This window comes from Glarea lozoyensis (genome assembly GCF_000409485.1).
Source record: "Glarea lozoyensis ATCC 20868 chromosome Unknown GLAREA4, whole genome shotgun sequence".
Taxonomy (NCBI): domain Eukaryota; kingdom Fungi; phylum Ascomycota; class Leotiomycetes; order Helotiales; family Helotiaceae; genus Glarea; species Glarea lozoyensis.
This window is the reverse complement of record NW_007360999.1, coordinates 693,924-712,367: the sequence shown is the minus strand read 5'-3', so window position 1 is coordinate 712,367 and position 18,444 is coordinate 693,924. Positions and strand designations below refer to the sequence as shown.

Here is an 18,444-nt window from a genome sequence, read left to right as displayed (position 1 = left end):
CCATGACGAGTATGTATTCAATTGAAACAACAGGTCTTGATTGCGTCTTAACCTTCTCATAGCCCCATCAGCTTACCAGCTCCCACAGCGAATATTGTACAACAGAATGGGAAGAGTAATTGGCGGACAGGATCAAAGTGAGCATAGCCTCGGACATTGTAGCATAGTCTCTGGATCGGGGACATTACTGGGCTTGTGAACCTCTGGCGTTGATGAGATGAGGGCGTCGGCATTCCAAGGAGTAAGATATCAACTCTTATAGAATTTTGACAGGCCACTTGGCTCTTCATGGATATGGTAGGCGTTGTAAATGACATACTCGGCCATCCAGTGGGAGAGAGAAGCAGATATCATACAATGTCGCCAAATATTAGGACATTATAATATACCTCTTCTTTCATTTCAGTATTCATCTACTCTTTCCCAAAACCACGACCTCAACCGAAAAGGTAATTGACGGAAGTTGAGATGAACAAAAATTTTCAGCGACTAGGCGATCAGTTCAATTAACAACAATTGCGGTGTGCCATTCCTACAACGGAATCGTCAGTGATTGCTCCTTATGTCAATTGGTCGATTGTGAAGCAGGAGTTGGTGCATTTTCATGTTGAACTTATATATTCATGACGCATCATCAGTCAAGCCCACTTACTTCATCAAACTTTACTTCTTGTTGCGCGGTTGTCTTCTTCGTAGGGAGCTTCTGATCAGGGTCGAGATTTCGAACCAAGGACTTCTGCTGCATTTCGAACCTCAACTTCACCATTTTCCATGCCAAAATAGGCAGCAACTGGTTTCTGCCCGCCACCTTCCTCACCAGCGCTAGCAACTTGGAGACCATTTCTACCGTGAAACAGGCCAACCTCCAGGACGCCCACAATCCTCTTCAATCGGCGTCCCAAGTGGTGTACCTCCCACGTTCCATTCTCTCCGTCACCGTGATCGCCATGCTTGAGGTCGGAGGCGAGGAGAAGAGGGGGAAATGGAGCATCCATAATCCACATGCCATTATCGGTAACGACAGGTCCAGCTTTGGCGCTGCCACCTTGTCGGATGACGGGGTCTGGGGATCCCAGTGTGATGAGAATACGTTTAATCGTCGGTGCAGCAAACGGTGCAATTTCGATTGGAATTGTTTTCCACTTGGTGAGTAGGCGCGGCTGAAGCTTTCGCGAATCTTCTGAAATCAGCATTTGTCTTGAGGAAATAACATGAGCAGTTCCATACCTGCAACGCAAATGAACTTCTTCGCAGCCGTCGCAACAAGCTTCTCCTGAAAAAGACATGCTCCACCTCCTTTGATACAGTTCAACTCCTCGTCAATCTCGTCCGCACCATCAAAGGCTACGTCGAGACTCTGGCGTTTGCCTTTCAAGCCAAGGTCTTGTAAACCGGTTGCGACTTGTAGTGCTGAAAGACCATCCAGCTTCGAATGCTCGATTTCAACAGGTGGCAGAGAATCGATGCTGCCTAACGGTAGCCCAGCCTCGATAATTAATTGCTTGCTCTGGTCCCCAGTTGGGATGAACACAATCTTGGACGTGACATCTCTGCCCTTGGCCGCGATTGCCTCGACCACATAGACAACTGTACTGCCAGAACCAATTCCGACATAGCGGTAGGACGTATCAAAATGGTCCTCCACTGCTTTGTACGCTGCCCGCCGTTTCGCTGCCTCTATATTATCAAGCTTATGAATCGCTGGCGGCATCGCATTTTCAGGCATGGATGCGGTCGCCATTGAGCGTAATCGCGATCGTCCTTCGTGGCAGAGAGAAAGCTGGGTTGGGCTTTTATTTGGATACGATGCCTTCGTCTTCCGGCAGAATTGGGCCGGCCGCGGAGAACAGGCGTAAGTGAGGGACGAGTTTTGTTTTGTGAACCCCGCGGTGGGAACAGATAAGGTGAAAGAGAGCGGATTGATTTGATTCGAGCTTCGTTCGAGGTGACGTCTGGCTATGAATGCGGATTTTAGGGTTCTGGATAATGTTACTGGATGAGGTTGCAATATAGTTTCCATGAAAGAGTGTAAATGTCAAGGATAAACAGCTCGTGGTGAGTGTTGATTCCGGACAAGGTGGGGTGGATTAATAAGTCGGCGCATGAGGTAACCTCTATTGATTCTTAATGGGAACGGGACGAGGCTCCAAGCGAGCCACTAAATCTAAATGCCAACCAAAAGTTGAAGGAAGTCGAGGCTGCGCACGTGAGTTGCTGTCGTTATCACGTGCTGATAGTTGGATTAAAGCGGGACCATCAGCTCTTATCGAGAACCTCCGTTGACTTCAGGCGACCACAACAACTCCATCTCATTATTCAGTCTGCGAACATTGAATTCTCTCGTCTGCCAGTACTCTACTAAGCTTAAGTCTTTGCATATCGCAACGTACTTTAGTATTGTATCCGCACCCGCCCTTTCCTCCTCACATCCTCAACCCAATCCTCGACGAACAACCGCTTCGCAACCCCTCGAGTTACCAATTCAGTGCCTTATCTTACCATGACGGAAGTCATATTGGACCAGACGCCTCCTATACTACACGGGCCATCTGCGAAGGAGAAAAAGTACGATCGCCAGCTGCGATTATGGGCTGCTACTGGACAAAAAGCCTTGGAGGACTCGCACGTTCTCCTGCTAAACTCTGGTAGTGGTACTGTTGGTGTCGAGGCTTTAAAGAATCTTGTCCTTCCAGGTAGGAATCCACGGAAATACATTGAACATGAATATACTGAATTGACTAACGTATGCTCCAGGTATCGGCAAATTTACGATTGCGGACGATATGATCGTTGAAGAGGTAGATCTCGGAGTAAACTTCTTTTTGGACCAGGATAGTTTAGGCCTGCCACGAGCAGAATGTTGTGTGAAGTTACTACAAGAACTCAATCCAGATGTCGAAGGCGAGTCCTTTCACTTCGGAAAAGCAGGTATATCCGATGGTTACATGTACTATGCTATTGCTAACAATTCTATAGGAGAAATCTATTGGGGAGTTATTTGAACACGACAAGTTCACCTTGATCATGTACAGTCTTCCAATTAAGGCCGAAAATCTTGCAATCGTTCAGGACTATACGAAGAGACATAAAGTTCCAGCGATATCAATACACTCCGCGGGGTTCTATTCATATTTCAAAATCCACCTCCCAGGCTCATTCCCTATCGTTGATACCCATCCAGACATAAGTGCTACGACGGATTTGAGACTGCTGTCACCGTGGCCCGAGCTATCACAGTTTGCTGAAGGCTTAACCGAAAATCTTGAGGACCAAAGTCTACACGATCACGGACATATCCCGTACGTTGTAATACTACTACACTATCTTGCGAGATGGAAAGAAGCGCATGGCACTCTCCCTTCTAATTTTAAAGAAAAAACCGCTTTTAGAAGCACAGTAGCTGCTGGAATGCGCACAGATAATGCAGAAGGTGGTGAAGAAAACTTTGAGGAGGCTGTTGGAGCGGTGGTCAAGACGATATCTTTACCGTCTCTATCAAGTTCGGTTCGAGAGGTTTTTGGTTACCAGCCAGATGAGGTAAATTACGCTCCATGTTGGTTAAGAATAATGTTATACTGACTCAGTGCTCCTCAGACTGAATCTAGCACCAGCTTCTGGGTCATAGCCGATGCTATAAAGACATTTCATACAAAACATAACGCGCTTCCGCTTCCAGGATCAGTTCCGGATATGAAGGCCCAGTCTACCGTTTACGTCCAGCTTCAGAATATTTACAAGGCCAAAGCACGCCAGGATGCTGCCGAGGTACTCGAAACAGTACGGTCTCATCCAGGTGGAAAAGATATCCCAGCTACAGAGGTGGAACTCTTTTGCAAGAATGCCGCTTTTATCAAGCTTATCCACGGCACAACGTCTGCGAGCAGTATCTTGGAGGTAGCCAGTGAGTATTTCTTTTCCCACAAGATGACGTATACTAATATACCAACCCAAGAAGCGGAATTTGCCAACGATGAGAGCGCGGCTTTGACTCAGATGCCACTCTCTCTGCTGCCAATATATCTATCTCTCGGTGCAACATCACATGTTAATTCCGCGACGGCCTCTGACATCGTCGCTAAGATTGGCAAAGATATCCCAGAAGCTGACTCGAACCCGAGCATTGTCAATGCCGCCGAAGAAGTAGCGCGAGCAAATGGTGGAGAGCTGCACAATATCTCTGCCTTGACTGGTGGCATGGTAGCGCAGGAAGTGATTAAAATCATCACTAAGCAATATATACCGATCGACAATACCTGCATTTTTGATGGCATTACCAGCAGAACCCAAGTATTGAGGACCTAATATTGGTTTTTGGTGGCAATCCATGTGAAGCGCCGTACTATCAAAATCACAGGCGATAAAATATTCCGTGGGCCATATTGGACTTCGCCCTTTCTAGATCTTTATGTCTAGGCACCCAGATCAGTTATTGAAATTTTTTATTGACATCTGGTCAGATGGGCATGCTAAGTATAAGAATTTTCTCCTGGCCCACAAGTCCTAAATTAAAAAGCCACTATCACATGGAGCGCTTCTATTTACGTGCATAGCAGTCAATATACTTGCATATTGTCAACCGACAGTTCCACAAGAAGGTCACGCACTTGAAATGTTCCCATTCGCCACATTCCAATATATTCCACGAGCTCAAGGTACGTAGTTACGTATCTCCCCCGCCTGCCATAACCTATCGTTTCTCATACGCATTCTACAACCACTGTTGTCGGTCGTCTGTCTTTCGACGATAGCGGACCTTTTGTACTGTCGAATGACCGTTTTCCAGGGTCGACCGCGACGCTGGCTCGCATCACAAACTACAGTGTGGTTTTTTTTCTCATCCTGCTCCACGGTTACCAGACTTTTCACTGAGTATCCTCGCCTCTCAATTTCATCCTTATCTTTCTGGGTCTAGTATTTGCTAGCTGCTCCCCTAGCAGTAGTCGAAGAGTGCAAATTAGTTCGAGAAACCTTTCTGAGCTTGATATCTATTTTGCAGTGATCTTTCAAATCGTCAACCACAGACGAAATGCTCCTCCCGCGGCTGTTTCCATCATTACTTCTCATCACTGAATTCATATTCAACCCGGCCTGTCAGGTTCCCCGCAAACCTTCCACACGTCTGGGTCGACAGATGGTGTCGTTCTGTTCCCCAGGTTTTAATGGCGATAGCCTGAATTGTCCACACCATTCATCGGCTAACTCGGTGCGTGAATAGGGCTTAATGTCAAAGTTAGTGGCAGCTACAGTACAATGCAGGCTTGTGGCACCCTTGCCGGCCATGCATGAGCGCCTGCAAGTGATCTTTGCAAGAGCCATGCCTGCCAGCCGATGCTTAATACTCTGTTGTTGCGTGCTTGATGAACGAGGGGGGCCTTATTTTGCGCTTTCGGAGAACGACATAATCCAAGGCGGCAGGGTTTCAGGGCAGGGGTGCATGGGGAGGTTGGACACCTCCTACCATGTCTTTGATAAGAGGGGTTCGAGCAGTTGTGGGGAGAATGCGGAGGGCATCACGATTGCTGGGGAGAGGGCGGGGAATCACCGGACCCCCTTGATGCTTTCGGAGCGGTTGCTTGATGGCCTCGGTCTTGAATGCCGTTAAGGTTATGCGAGGACGCAGCCAAGCCATATGAGTTAGGGGAGGGGTGGCATGGGTTCCTCCTGATGTAAGCGAGGGCGAGCTGCATATAAAATATGTAGGTGATGAAGAATAGCGTCCGGATTTATATGAAACCGGATTTGCGGAAAGTCTGGTTTCGATATGAGATTGGTTGGTTATAGCAGTGGTTTGATGCTCTGTGAGGTGGACGAGAACAGCTGAGTTGTTGGCGAGAGTACAACAGCACAACAAGCAATTCGGTGCTGCAAGCAGAGAGATGAGTGAGATGCAATTAAGCTCATGACCTGTCCATATTGGGGGATAGGATTATTCCAAGAATCAGTAAGTAGTTCATGAGGTTGATGTAGATGTGGATACCTAGGAGGCTGATGTTAAGCGAAGAGGTACGAAAACCAGCCATTTAATTCAATAATCGCCTACTTAGGGTGGTGTAACCGTTGCCGTTTTTCGAATATTTTAACTCTTCGGGCGGTTACCCCGAAGAAGGGTGTTCTCCACCTCTAAAGTCGTTGTAGAAATCACAACAATGGCTGACATGCTGACAAGAGAGACAGTTCTATAGGACAACACAAAAGCTTTGATCCCGGTTCCGCCCAGTCACATAATTCAAACTTACGTACCTGCACTCCCGGCTTCTGCGAATAGCTTACCAGTTTACGTTCCATTCCAAAATTATCAACGCCAGCCTCTCTACTGACGCCAAATATCTTTTCCGCAATAGATAGGCACCAGCCTTCCAAATCCTTTCTGCACGCGATTACTATACTTCCACCAGATAGATAAAGTACCTACGTTTGCTAGGATCTGCAAGCGAATCACACGGTACTGCGAACGGCATTGTCATGTCACTCTGTGGCACTTCATTTGAAGGCGCAATCTCGGACCGTACCGATATTTCGAATTTACACGTCCTGGTCCTCTAGCGTGTCGTTCGGACCACTTTATCCAGTATTTATTACCCAATTTAGATTCTGTCGTTTTTGGGCAGCCGTTGGGTTTTTGGATCCTAGAAGATATTATGGATTTACTGGGGTATGAATCCGGGGTAAATAGTCGAGAAATTAGTGAAGTCTGGGCTTTGCAGTGAAAGCTTTTCTTCACTTCTCGTCTTTTGAGTTCAATCTCCTCGTCGCCATTACATTTTCTTTCCGTCTTTAAGAGCACCATTCAATGCCTCATCCAAGCCGTTTCTATTTACCGCTCACATGCCGATCCTCCATACCCCAGATTTATCCCGCGTTCGTACACCCACACTGAGCTTCAAACCACAATGTGCTCGAGTACCGTACCAGAACACAACTTACCCCGCGCTATAATAATTCCCCACACTATTTTCTGTGTAATGTGCGTGAACCGCCCCGGTAGCTTGGGTTCTTATGCCGCTTGTTATATGAAATGGTGACAAAGAAAGTGGGTTCATCCGGGTCAACGTGTTCTGGGAAGAATGAGGACTGGGGAGCTAATCCCGAATACCGACGACGTTGAATAGGCTGAATTATTTACTTGAAGAGGAAGGGGGATGCTTGACAACCTTCGTCGTCTGTTCCTGACGTATGTTGTGGAGTTTGGGATCTGAATTTCGTCTTGATCTTTCTTGAAGAGCAGATCTTCGGATGACAACAAATCAAACTTGATATGGTAATATCAGTCTGGACCTGGATGTGACCAGAAAAACTCAACTACTTTCACGCGGGAAAACCCGGACACCGAATGAACTCAATTTTCCTGGTCCTCGATATTCACATCCAGAGCTAGACCCTCGAAGATCCTACAAGGAACGTATTCGTGTGTCCATCATCTCTCCACTTCACCTTAGTCTCTACACGGTACATCGGTACCTCCGCGGTACCTCCGTTGTATATAAAACAACCCACAGATACGACAGAAACCTATATTACTTCGTAAGTCCCAAGTACATCTAGCCCCCAGCACTAAACCTATCTAGTAAAAGGTACCTGGAAAGTACAGCTGCAAGTTTAAATCCCTTGCAACGCCACTTTTCATCTGATGCCGTTTCCCACGTCACATTCTCCGTCTTAGGGAATTGAATTAAGGAGTGCAGATGCGGTAAGCATCTTAATCCTTCTTAGAAAACCATAATTGTCAAATTAGGGGCGGGACTGGGAAAATGCTCTTTGGTGGAAGGCAGCTTCGCTTCTGGAATACGCCCTTTTGCGGCTCTGTGATTGGGGGAGAGGGAAAATGGGAGGAAGCGATTGGATGTTCTGGGAAGGGATGGGGGCGAATGTCGGTATCGGCATAGCAGGGGTTGGTCTGGCGCTTTGGGGAGCTTGTGGCGGTGGGAGTTGGGTATGGAAGGTGCTGGGAGGATCTCAAAGCGCGGCTTGTGGGGAAGGATTTAAAGAGAGAAAGTGGTGGCGGCTCTGATTTGTGTAGTTCTGCAGATGGGACGGGTTGGTGACTTCATGAACTGCGAATTCGGAGGTCTGGATGGCCTTTTTGGTTTTGGGCTGGTTCCTGAAAATCTTACCGATTTTGTTCTTCTTAGTTGCAAAGTCTCTTGCAGGTTATCTGGTTCTGGAATATATGAATGTCACCAAGCTGGCTAAAACTTGAGCAAGAGTGTGTGTAACGTGTATTTCTAATTGGATAATCTTCAAAATGCTTTTTAAATCCTATGTACCGATTGTGCTATGTAAGGGGGTATAATGGCGGCCAACAAATACTCAATATACACATAAACGAACGAGGCCTCCAGTACAAAGCTCACCTCCACGGCGCCCAAAGAGAGAGACACCAACCAGTCCCAAATGCACCGTACCCGGGTATCACTAACAATGCCCGCATCATCTCCAGTTTATGAATGGCTTCGCTAGAATAAGATGCTGAGAAAAGAAAAAGAAACCACGTATTGTTGAAGTCGTAGCAAAACTTATTGATGCATCATCATGTAGTTGCCGTCGTAGTGCTGCATGCCACCGTCGTTGTAATCCATATTCACACCTTCGAATGGCATATCCAATCCATCTGGAAGACCACCCCAAAACATTCCATCAAGATCCCAAACCCCTTGGTTATGCATGAATGCCATTTCGTCGCCGCCCATCATTTCCATTTGATGCATTTCTGGTGCATTCATCATGTGCCCATTCATTGGATGCATTCCGTGCATCATATGTGACATTCCATCTACTCCATGCATAGTAGGCATCCCATTCATTGGCGATGGGGGTGTTAGAACGTTGCCGTTGGTACCGTTTTCTCCCTTGATCGGTCCCAGGCGTGGACTATTGTGCCCAGTCATCGGTCTTTTGCTTGCTTCATACATCTTCAGAAGAACTTCCCGACTTCTTCTCGCGGCCAGTGACCAGTCGGCCATACCGTCAAACGCCTCCAGGACAACTTCAATTTGCGCTTGGCAATCTCGGACGAGTGGTATATTCCACGATTCCCAAAACATGCTGACGAGAGGTATCATGGAAGCCTGATACATGAACCACACCCCATTCCATCCCAGCATCTGATTCGGGGTCCACTCATGTGCAATTTCTTCAATTGTTTGCTTTGCAAGAATCCTGCATCGACTTACTGCTTCGAGGTCATCTTGCGAGGCCTGTGCTTCATTCCCAGAACTAGCGAGATTCAGGAGGACCGGTCGATGTAGCACAATGCGGAGATTTTGATAGCGCCATTTCATGATGCATCGTGCGGTATAAAAGGATTCCGCGCAGGGTTCCGTCGATCTGAGGATCCACGGAAGGTTCTCATACCAGCTGACAAGTTCGCGATCGAGTTCGAGCCGTTGGTTAGTATGGAGGACGGGCGATTGTGCCAAGACGTCTTGTATGTGGGTGGAAATTTTGCAGAACTTGATATTCTCGATCATCGGGACGATTCCCGCATGCTGCCCCATGACTTTCTGTGAATATATGTTAGAAATTTTTCCGTAGGGTGTCTACCAGTAGATATTTACCAGGTCGTTGCCTTCTTCGGGGGAACGGATGCTAATCCCTGGACCCCAGCGACCCATCGAGGGCCGGCCCAGTGTCGTGTTCGCCCATGTATCGAGAATGAATAGACTCCACCACGTTCTTCTTCTTTGCTCTATTATGATAGGGCTGGCGCCGGGTTGATCATGTAAGCCTTCTCGATGGAGTCCCATCGCACAAGCCATTCGCAGCGCTGCCCCAGTAACAGCATTTGCCATATTCGGCCTGTTGATGTAGTGAAGGTAAAACCCGCCCATGAGAGTGAGAGCTTGCAATGTTTCCAGTTGGCCACTGCCAAAGCTGTCAATACTCAAGTGTTCCTTAGCGTGACTGTAATAGTTGACATGGCTGTGGTCGTCGGATTTTCTTGCCACAATACTTCCCATAGCAAAGACCATGTTAAGAAGTGCTAACCATGGACTATCGTGCCGTCTCCCATTCAGATAATCCGCGCGAAAGGTCGGCTCATCCAACATTGGAACAAATATCTGAACTCGGTTAAAGTATGCGTCGATAAGAGTCTGTCCCTCCGACGACCAGATGACTGCGACTGAGGACTTGAGTGCCGCATTTCCTAGACGAGGGGTAGGATAGTTGCTTGCCATGTTGTTTTGCTTGCTGTTGTGGTTGCTTTGCGAAGCTAGGAAAGAGCGTAGCTTCGGTGCCACCTTGAGCATCACGATAAAAGCTGCCTTGATCGAACTTGCACCCAGATACGAAGACTGTCTATCGACAGAGAGAGAAAGAGCATTTACATCGTCTGCTTCTGCTGGAATTGGATCTCGATTTCGTCTTTCCTCATCCCACTCAGCATCCTGACTTGGGATCTGCTCAAGACTTGCGAGTGCTCGCTCCTCGTCCGAGTTGGACGCTATTGGCGAGTGAAGGTCTTGCGAAAAGTTCGACGTAGGTGACGTCGTAGTATGCGAACCTGTAGGAGAGGTTGTTGAAATCAAACTACTACTCTGAGGCACACCACGGTTTCGGTCCAGCAGATCTACGAGGTCTTTTCTTGACAATGGAAGTAATGCCTGTGAGTCGTGATTTGGGTACAACTTCTTCAGAATAGTACGACATTCTTCTAGCGACTGGGAAAGTGCATCAAGCGTTCTACAAGAACATTTGTTAGTAAGACTCTTTCTGTTTCGAACTTCATTCGGGTTTACTTACTTGCGGGAAGGAATAACTCGTTGCCGATGTTTGTCGTAGTAACATGGTTTTGGTGAACGACAACCAAGGCACTGACCACAAGGTTGTCGTCCGTCGCATCTGATCTTTCTTCTTTTACACTCTGCGCATGCATGAGGGGTTGTGATTCTTTTCGAAACCCCGTTTGTTGCTAGCTTTGGAGTTTCCTGCGATTGTTCGGCGGTTGCTCGCGGTGGCGCCAGTCCTTGAACTATTTACATAATCTTGTCAGTATTCAGACCAACGTCAATTATCCAGGTAGTAACTCAAACTCACACGTATGAAACATTTTGGATGAGCCGATTGAAGGAGTCATAGAGAATGTCAATGCCCAGTGGGCAACAACGTCTCACTCTAATTGCACTTCGGGGAATTGATCGATTAAATGCAGGCAGGTTGCCTTTCTGGGGCGAGAAGGAGCAGGTAATATGTGCGGCTTGACAAATTGAGGAATGGCAGGCGTATATCGGTAGTGAATGTGGATGTGGGGAGCTGCAGCAGCGAGTGCAGTAATGAAGGATTCCCAAATGCAGCCTCGATCAAGTGCTGTTGGAGCGTATCAAGTCTGCTTTCGTAAAAGGGTACTGTAAGCAGTGGCAGATCGAACTGATTCTGCTTGGAAGAACGTCAGTCTGTACCAGACAAGGAATCCTTCTTGGTTGGGTTGGCTGATGCGGTGGAACGTGTGGAACGGCAGAACAAGAGCAATGTACTTTTGAGGCACAAGTGGTTCAGTCAACAGCGGCGTCAGTAAAACAGGAACGCAGCTTGGTCAAATTGATCGGCCGTCATGAATATATATCATTACAGATTCATCGAGTCAGAAGTCGGCAAGTAAATTGATTGAAGCAACCTGGTGACAATATCAGAGTTGCCTGGACTTAAAGAGACACATGGTACAAGCCCGTTATGAGGCGCTTGATATACGCTCTATTATTGAACTAAGATGCGAAGACTGGGGAGGCCGGAGCGGGTGGAATAGAGCTGGACCAGGGTCGGGCGATCGAAGGTTGTTTTAATAGCGTGTGGTATGCAATTGAGTATAGTCGACTGTCGTTCGCAGTCTGGGGTACTTGAAAAGGGACGAATCTGGCTGCCTGTGGATCTTGGGTAAGCTAGACCAAGTGACATAGTAGTGGTCTCGAGGGGGGTACGTTCGGTAGAGTTCGTCAACCTCCCTGGCGATGTGAAGCGAGTCCAACGGACGAGGTCGAGGAGAAGCCATTTTGCTGAAAAGTCGAGGGCAGGCGGCGACAGCAAAGGTGGGTGTTCGTGCTGGTGACTCGTGAAAATTGCCTTGCAGCGTGCATCTGTGGAGAAGTTACGGTACCAAGACAGGTCCGGCATTGGGACCTGCTCCGGTTCAGCATTCTTCTGGCCCTTCTTTCGGGCTTCTACTGTGGTAGCGAGATGCCATTCTCAAGACGGCATGTTCCCAAGTCTGTCAGATATCAGCTTTTATCTGATCGCCAAAGCCCCTGCTGCTCTGCTAAAACCCGGAGAACCAGTCAATGCGCAGAATACGATGTACCCCAGGCTTTTGCGTGTCTTGTCTCCGTAAGCCACATTGCACCGTACATCGACGGCCCAGAAGCACGTACTCCGTGCTCCTCCATCTTGTATTTGTGTATACGGTGCTGCCCCTGAAAGGTACTGTAGCCGAGTGCTCTCCAACCGTCGCTTGTGGTGGTGTAAAAGTCCTGGCTGGCTTCCCCACACTCGAGATTCATGCGCTTCACCAGACGACCACAGGTCACAGCGGAGAAATAACTGCTGCAAGCGCTGCAGCTGGTGTGCAACTCTGCGAGTCTGACGTTGGGGATCAACATCATTTCGGCACGCTTCAGTGACAAAATCAGGGTCTGTCGGGACAGACCAAGTTTGTCCCTTTTTTCCGTCTCGTATGCCCCTCCAATTCCACGTGAGAAGGCCAATTTCACTCTCTAACAAGCCGTCGCTATAAAACGTTGCTGTTAATGATATGATATCGCCGCTCGTGTGGCATTATCATAACGGTGCTTAACAGCTCGTTACCGTTTGCGCTGTCCCGCCAAGCCACTTCTCCACATTCCAGCACTTATTCCCAACCTGCTTGTGATTTCATCTATTCATGAGACCATTTTACACGATGCAGGCGACGGGGCCCTGTTGTCGACTGCTTCGTGCCATGCCATGCAGAAAGCGTATCATACCATGGTAACTATACGCTGAAAGACCAGCATCATCACCAGTCTCCAAACTGAAGTTGTCAATTTCTTTAAAGCTTGTCGCGGTCTCCACGCTGTACGCGAGCATCATATCCGCTACAAACCGATTAGAAGGCCTATGTTGTACGTAAAATTTTGAACTTTCTCTGCGCATCTCAGGCTCTGTGGCGTACTCAAAGCCGGAAACTCAGCGGGGGCTGGAGCTTGAGTCCGTGAAGCTCTCGCAGCCTCATCGCTCCTGGATATCGTGGGGAGTCAGCTGTCGCACTCCCACCTCCACGATCATGTACTTCACAGCTGGCGTAAAGCTGGCGGTACTACCATCATATATATCCTTCGGCTACAAAGGTATGCGCTGTGTAAGTGACTTGCGTGGGTTAGAAAAGCAAAAACACCGATGTGAGTTCATTCTTGGTCCAGCATCTAGCCCATACTACTAGAAAAGTGTCACTGCGAGTGCATGTTGTCAGTGCAACCAATCACAGTCATTCCTTTGCCAGTGCCAGATATTTCTTCTTCGACATTTTCAGAGCTAAGCCGCGAGGTACCGACATCCATGGCTGACGGGAAAGGAATAACGTCTTCTGCGACTGCCGAAGAGCTTCTTAGCATTTTCAGTGCCGCAATGGTAGAATTTCCGTGGCCAATAAACCACAGCCACGACTGGAAAAGACAAGGCAGTCGATTCAGTGCTGCTAAAGAATACTGGAGTAATGCGAGTGTCGAAAGTATCTGAAGAATGCTTGTACTCTGGTACCAAACGTTGTCGTACTTCAGTACCTCTGGGTTTGGTATGGGATTTTACAGCCAACCAGAGTCGACGACCTCGAAGCATTCCCAATTTGGCAGACGAGGCAATCCACTTCGGCTGCAGATTCAACCAAATCGTCGATGACCGAGTTGTGCGGCGCACCCTATTTGCAATCAGAACCGCTGTTGGTCCTTGCGCGCTGGAAGAATTAAAAAGTCCAAACGCGGGGAACATATTGCTATATGGACAGGAACCTCGACTTACTTACACAACCCTCAGCATCAACAGGTTCTATCAACTTACTACAGCCCTCTTAAGCCTTTGTCTCACACAAGGCCAGGAGAGTGGCACATTCAGCCATCTTATCCGAGAAATTGATGATTATCCGGCGAATCACTATCATAAGTAAGCATGGTATTCTTGGCATTCAATAGCTGCCGCACCTATGTGGCCGAAACCATACAGACCTGCATCAACTTTTCGTCCCTGGTTTCTCATGCCGCCCATGACTTATTTTGTTGGGTTGGTCTTTCGCGTTTCTCTGGTACGGTTGTTGATGCTCAACGAAAGCGTCTGCAATAGCAGATCGGTTGGTATGAATACCCATGTTTTGCGGGGAATTGATATTATTTAAGGTCATCGCGGCAACTCAAAATCCTGATTCAAGTTCGCTAAGACCGCATGTGATAATGACACAAGCTCTATTGCACGCACTTCATGTGTCCAGGTGTAGGACTCTACGAAGCGGTGATTGCAATAGAAGAATGCCTTTCGGGACAAACGACAGCCCCTATACCGAACGTCAACGGGATGTCGAGCAACTTGAGCTAGCCACAGATGGCTTCGCAAGGCTTGCTTCTTAAGCTGGTACAGTAGCATTATCGCCCTACTCGTAGCTTGCAACCGAACGGATGCATATTCCTGTTGTATTACATCCAGTTTCCAATTGTGATACGGACGCTTATAATTTTACCCTCAAGACGCATGTGCTTATCGAAGATGCCTACAACTCGTCGATGTGCTGTCAACTTTGCAATTGCCTCTGGTACATGCAGTGACTTGTGTTTCAACAAAACAATAGGTGTCCGGAAAACGGTCTCGAGGAGGAAGAACAACGTCCATAGGAACTATACATATCTGCCATGAAGGGAATCTTGAAACCCTAACATCCAGTCCGAGTGAAAATATCAATAAGAAATGAATATACCAGGCATCGAGAAGCAGCTTTTTTGCCAAGTTCCGGGTCACTGAAGATGAATAGACCGTGTAGAACAGAAAAGGATAGTCAAGTGCATATGTCATAAAATTCAACAGATGTGCTATGCTGGAAACGGCCATACTTTCTTCCTAGGATTCATTGAAAGCGCATATACAGGACATGAGCAATACATGGTTCGAAAGCATGTGAACTCCAGAGTGTTGCAAAATCCTTTGGAAGTATAGACAGAAACTAAAAACAATAGGAAGCGTTTTAATCAGCATCTCGGGTACTCCCAGCGACACTAAAACATGACCTAAGACACCTACATGCGTATACAATCTCCGAGTTTGACAAGCGCTAAAATCTGCGAAGTACGTACAGGACTATAGCCTAGGGGCTTTCACATATTATCTTCCATCAAAAGAATTGCACTAAGCCTTTTCGAAGATGATCTCATAGAACGAGATCTTGTAGTCATTGCTTAGGACTGCAACGCATCAGGGCGAGCTGTCTGTGACGTGGGATAAGCGCCGACGAGTATCTAGATGCGTAAACAGAACCTACACTATAGAACTTCTTGCACTGCTCGGGCAACTGTCGATATTCATTGCGAGATATCTGAAGTTATTCCAGGCTAGTTCAGGCAGATAACATATCCAATGCATTTACGACCTCTCGACACAACGCAATTGCATTGAAGTATTAGGCGGCAATGAATTCTCATGCCATCTAGTGCCATGACCTCCATCTCTCCAAATAGAACATGGGTAGAACATAGACACGGCTCACGCCAATGAGTATCTACCGTGCCAGGAGTGAAATCGGCAGTATAGGTCGCTTCGAATGATGACGGAGCAATTGACTCGACCACAACGGCCAAGAACTTGTGTCACCAGGAATGTGGTTTGTGAATATGTGGAAAAAGTGTAACACTACGAGAACTTAATACACGGTATTATGATACCACACCAGCAAGGGGGTTAACTCACAACTCCCGCCCCAGGTACCGTCTGCGATCAACTTTCTTTGGCGAGAATGTAACCGTCCTGCGCAAGGCGTTCAAGGGCTATCCGCGCGAACCACAGTATAGAATTCATCGCCTTCTTGCAAAGTTACGGACGGTTGAACGAAAAGGCGGTATTGGTAGTGTTATCGCGATGATGGAAGTGCTCAGCATGCTCTCATAAAGCAGGATGCGAGGTGGAAAGGTCGCGAGAAACATTCATCCAGACGCTCGAGAATCGTCACGTGCTTCGGTGACCTTAGCGCGCTCTGTATAGCTCTGGCGCGTCGCGTGCATTCTTGTCTTCCCCTCTTCGAAGGCAAATGGTCGAGTTGCAACATCGCAACATCGTCAAAATCCCGACTCGCCAATTCCTCATGACAGACTTGCAACGCTGCTGGAATTGCGCTGGAGTTGTTCGTGTCAACAAGTACGATGGAAAATTTCAGCCTGCGATGTAACATCCTCAAGTGCCGAAAACAACTCAACGGCCATGCAGTTGTTACAACGTGCAGGTATCGACCTCCATCCATGCTCTGTTGCATAGCAAGCACAGCTGACCGCAGCATAGCCATGTCTTCTGCCTCGAATGCTCTGACCGCTGTCAATTGAGCGCAGTCCGCGATGGCCAGTTTTCGCTCTGCCCGGCTTGTGATGTCGAAATGCGAAACCCGGACGACGTTGTTATGACGAACCTGAACCCCACGGAAGACTACAAATCCAGCGTTCTTTGCGGATTGAGTCCGAGCATCATAATGGAATGCTCCGGGCGGGCTTTGAATTGGTGGGCATATCAAGCGACGCAGGAAATGTTGGTTGTGTCCCTCCCTTCCCCTTTGCTCTCCTGACCTCAGGTAGTACGTATCAGGAGTTCCTTGTAAAGAACCTGGGCCAGAAATGCGTGTCGCAAAATGCACAAATGGACAAAGTGGTCAACCAAGCAAACACCGAAATAGCAAACTTGCGTAGTCAGCTGTCAAGTCAGTAGACATCTGCTTTCTACTCTGCTATGCGCCGTTATGCTAAATTACGCAGACCTCCAAATTCAGAATGATTCTTTGAAGCTCAAAAACGAGGAGCTTAACAATTCCTATAAAGAAAAGAGCCGCAAGCATATGCAGACACAGGAAATGTTTGACAAGATGAAAAGACGTTCGATGCTCGGCCAGGTGCAGGATGCAGCGTCTGACGCCGTCGAAAATACGATTCAAGCATCTGCAGCGGCGAATCGATATGTGGATAGGGTCAATAGTCAAGCTCGTCAGCGTCCAGTTCCTCCATTATTCCCTAATCAGCAGGGATCCAGTGTGCCAAATCACGGCGCCGGGCATACGAATATGGCTCCTCCCACTTCCAACCGTGAAACCTGGGGAGGATTCAGTAGTCAGGGAAGCAATCCACGTATGCAATTAAAACGCTGTGTCAGTACTAGAAGCTAAATCCGACAGATAATCCAACACTTCCTCAAGCATCAACGCACCGCCAGCCACTTCAGCCCATGATACATCAGGCAACGCCTAGACCATTCGTCGCAAATTTTCAGCCGAGTCCTGTCGTGCAGACTCCAATGCTCCATAAAAGGCAATCGCCGCGTACAGCTCTGGCAAGTATCAGTGGAAACGGTGGTTCAGCTTTTGCGGGTTATGGAATGAGTGCAGGGTTAAAAATGAGCAATCAAATGGGAACGCAGAAAAACATCGGAAGACCCCAAGTTAGATCAAGAGGTTCGTCAAGCGAGACTTTACCGATTTCTTGGTGCTGATATTCCCAAGTGGCTCACCGTTCGACGCCAGCATTGAATGGAAGTCGAGATGCCTCATATGGACCACCGCCAAGTTCCAATAACTTTACCACCAACGGTCCTTTTTACTAACATGCTAAACTTCACAATGCTATACACATACTATCTTAGACTAATCAAGAAAGACTAACCATAAAGTCGCCTAGCTAAAAATGTAGCATTCACGAGTTCAGCCAATCTTATCGAGGACGAAAGGTGTCTCTACATATTGTTCGTAACATATCCTTATGCGAATGAATTGTTAACTACTGCACCTGCAGGCTTTTTTGATGCTTTCTTGTGAAGACGCTCGTTTCACGTCGAATTATAGCATTCAATCAATCATCTTAGCACATGATTGGCTGTGGATTATGAGATTGTTTACTTTTTAGCTCCCCCTCACTCTTCTCTTTAAGTGTCAACAATACTGAAGCATTGTACCATTCCTTGCCCACCGGGAGTACGGGGACTTTGTCTTTGCACATGGCAGCTTTAAAAGCGGATAATTTCTGATTGATTTCCATACTTAATTTTGTCTTTGTTATGCATTACATTTCTCTGTCTGCAGTACTACGCCGGGGTCGTCAAACTTTAACGTGGAGACAAAGACATAAGAAAACAAACTAAATGAACAAGACAGCAGATGAAAATGCCTGTAATATTAAGGAGTGATAAATTGCGAGTTGAGTCCCTCATTCTCTATATCACTCTGTTACAGCATCAGGTTGAACTCTACGAACCTAA

The 18,444-nt window shown here is 47.5% G+C and overlaps 7 protein-coding genes across 7 annotated transcripts; 2 read left to right on the top strand and 5 right to left on the bottom strand.

Annotated features, from left to right (window-relative positions):
* Positions 1 to 707: 707 nt before the first annotated feature.
* GLAREA_09585 (NagB/RpiA/CoA transferase-like protein) lies at positions 708 to 1,741 on the bottom strand (the record flags this gene model as incomplete). Its single annotated transcript, XM_008086181.1, has 2 exons — positions 708 to 1,177; positions 1,228 to 1,741. The coding sequence occupies 2 exons, from the start codon at positions 1,739 to 1,741 to the stop codon at positions 708 to 710; spliced, it is 984 nt and encodes a 327-aa protein (XP_008084372.1).
* Positions 1,742 to 2,500: 759 nt separating this feature from the next.
* On the top strand, positions 2,501 to 4,302 carry GLAREA_09584 (Activating enzyme of the ubiquitin-like protein; the record flags this gene model as incomplete). Its single annotated transcript, XM_008086180.1, has 6 exons — positions 2,501 to 2,693; positions 2,755 to 2,810; positions 2,893 to 2,928; positions 2,977 to 3,537; positions 3,595 to 3,901; positions 3,953 to 4,302. 6 exons carry the CDS (start codon positions 2,501 to 2,503, stop codon positions 4,300 to 4,302), a joined length of 1,503 nt encoding a protein of 500 aa, XP_008084371.1.
* A 1,117-nt stretch (positions 4,303 to 5,419) lies between these two features.
* On the bottom strand, positions 5,420 to 5,629 carry GLAREA_09583 (uncharacterized protein; the record flags this gene model as incomplete). The annotated part of the gene is made up of 1 exon (XM_008086179.1): positions 5,420 to 5,629. One exon carries the CDS (start codon positions 5,627 to 5,629, stop codon positions 5,420 to 5,422), a length of 210 nt encoding a protein of 69 aa, XP_008084370.1.
* A 2,884-nt stretch (positions 5,630 to 8,513) lies between these two features.
* Positions 8,514 to 11,047, bottom strand: GLAREA_09582 (Zn2/Cys6 DNA-binding protein; the record flags this gene model as incomplete). Its single annotated transcript, XM_008086178.1, has 4 exons — positions 8,514 to 9,500; positions 9,555 to 10,680; positions 10,741 to 10,969; positions 11,035 to 11,047. 4 exons carry the CDS (start codon positions 11,045 to 11,047, stop codon positions 8,514 to 8,516), a joined length of 2,355 nt encoding a protein of 784 aa, XP_008084369.1.
* A 644-nt stretch (positions 11,048 to 11,691) lies between these two features.
* GLAREA_09581 (uncharacterized protein) lies at positions 11,692 to 12,590 on the bottom strand (the record flags this gene model as incomplete). The annotated part of the gene is made up of 2 exons (XM_008086177.1): positions 11,692 to 12,176; positions 12,290 to 12,590. The coding sequence occupies 2 exons, from the start codon at positions 12,588 to 12,590 to the stop codon at positions 11,692 to 11,694; spliced, it is 786 nt and encodes a 261-aa protein (XP_008084368.1).
* Positions 12,591 to 12,879: 289 nt separating this feature from the next.
* Positions 12,880 to 13,950, bottom strand: GLAREA_09580 (uncharacterized protein; the record flags this gene model as incomplete). Its single annotated transcript, XM_008086176.1, has 4 exons — positions 12,880 to 13,061; positions 13,139 to 13,203; positions 13,256 to 13,305; positions 13,531 to 13,950. The coding sequence occupies 4 exons, from the start codon at positions 13,948 to 13,950 to the stop codon at positions 12,880 to 12,882; spliced, it is 717 nt and encodes a 238-aa protein (XP_008084367.1).
* A 2,632-nt stretch (positions 13,951 to 16,582) lies between these two features.
* GLAREA_09579 (uncharacterized protein) lies at positions 16,583 to 17,793 on the top strand (the record flags this gene model as incomplete). The annotated part of the gene is made up of 5 exons (XM_008086175.1): positions 16,583 to 16,731; positions 16,779 to 16,900; positions 16,956 to 17,321; positions 17,369 to 17,644; positions 17,693 to 17,793. The coding sequence occupies 5 exons, from the start codon at positions 16,583 to 16,585 to the stop codon at positions 17,791 to 17,793; spliced, it is 1,014 nt and encodes a 337-aa protein (XP_008084366.1).
* Between the last annotated feature and the right edge of the window lie 651 nt (positions 17,794 to 18,444).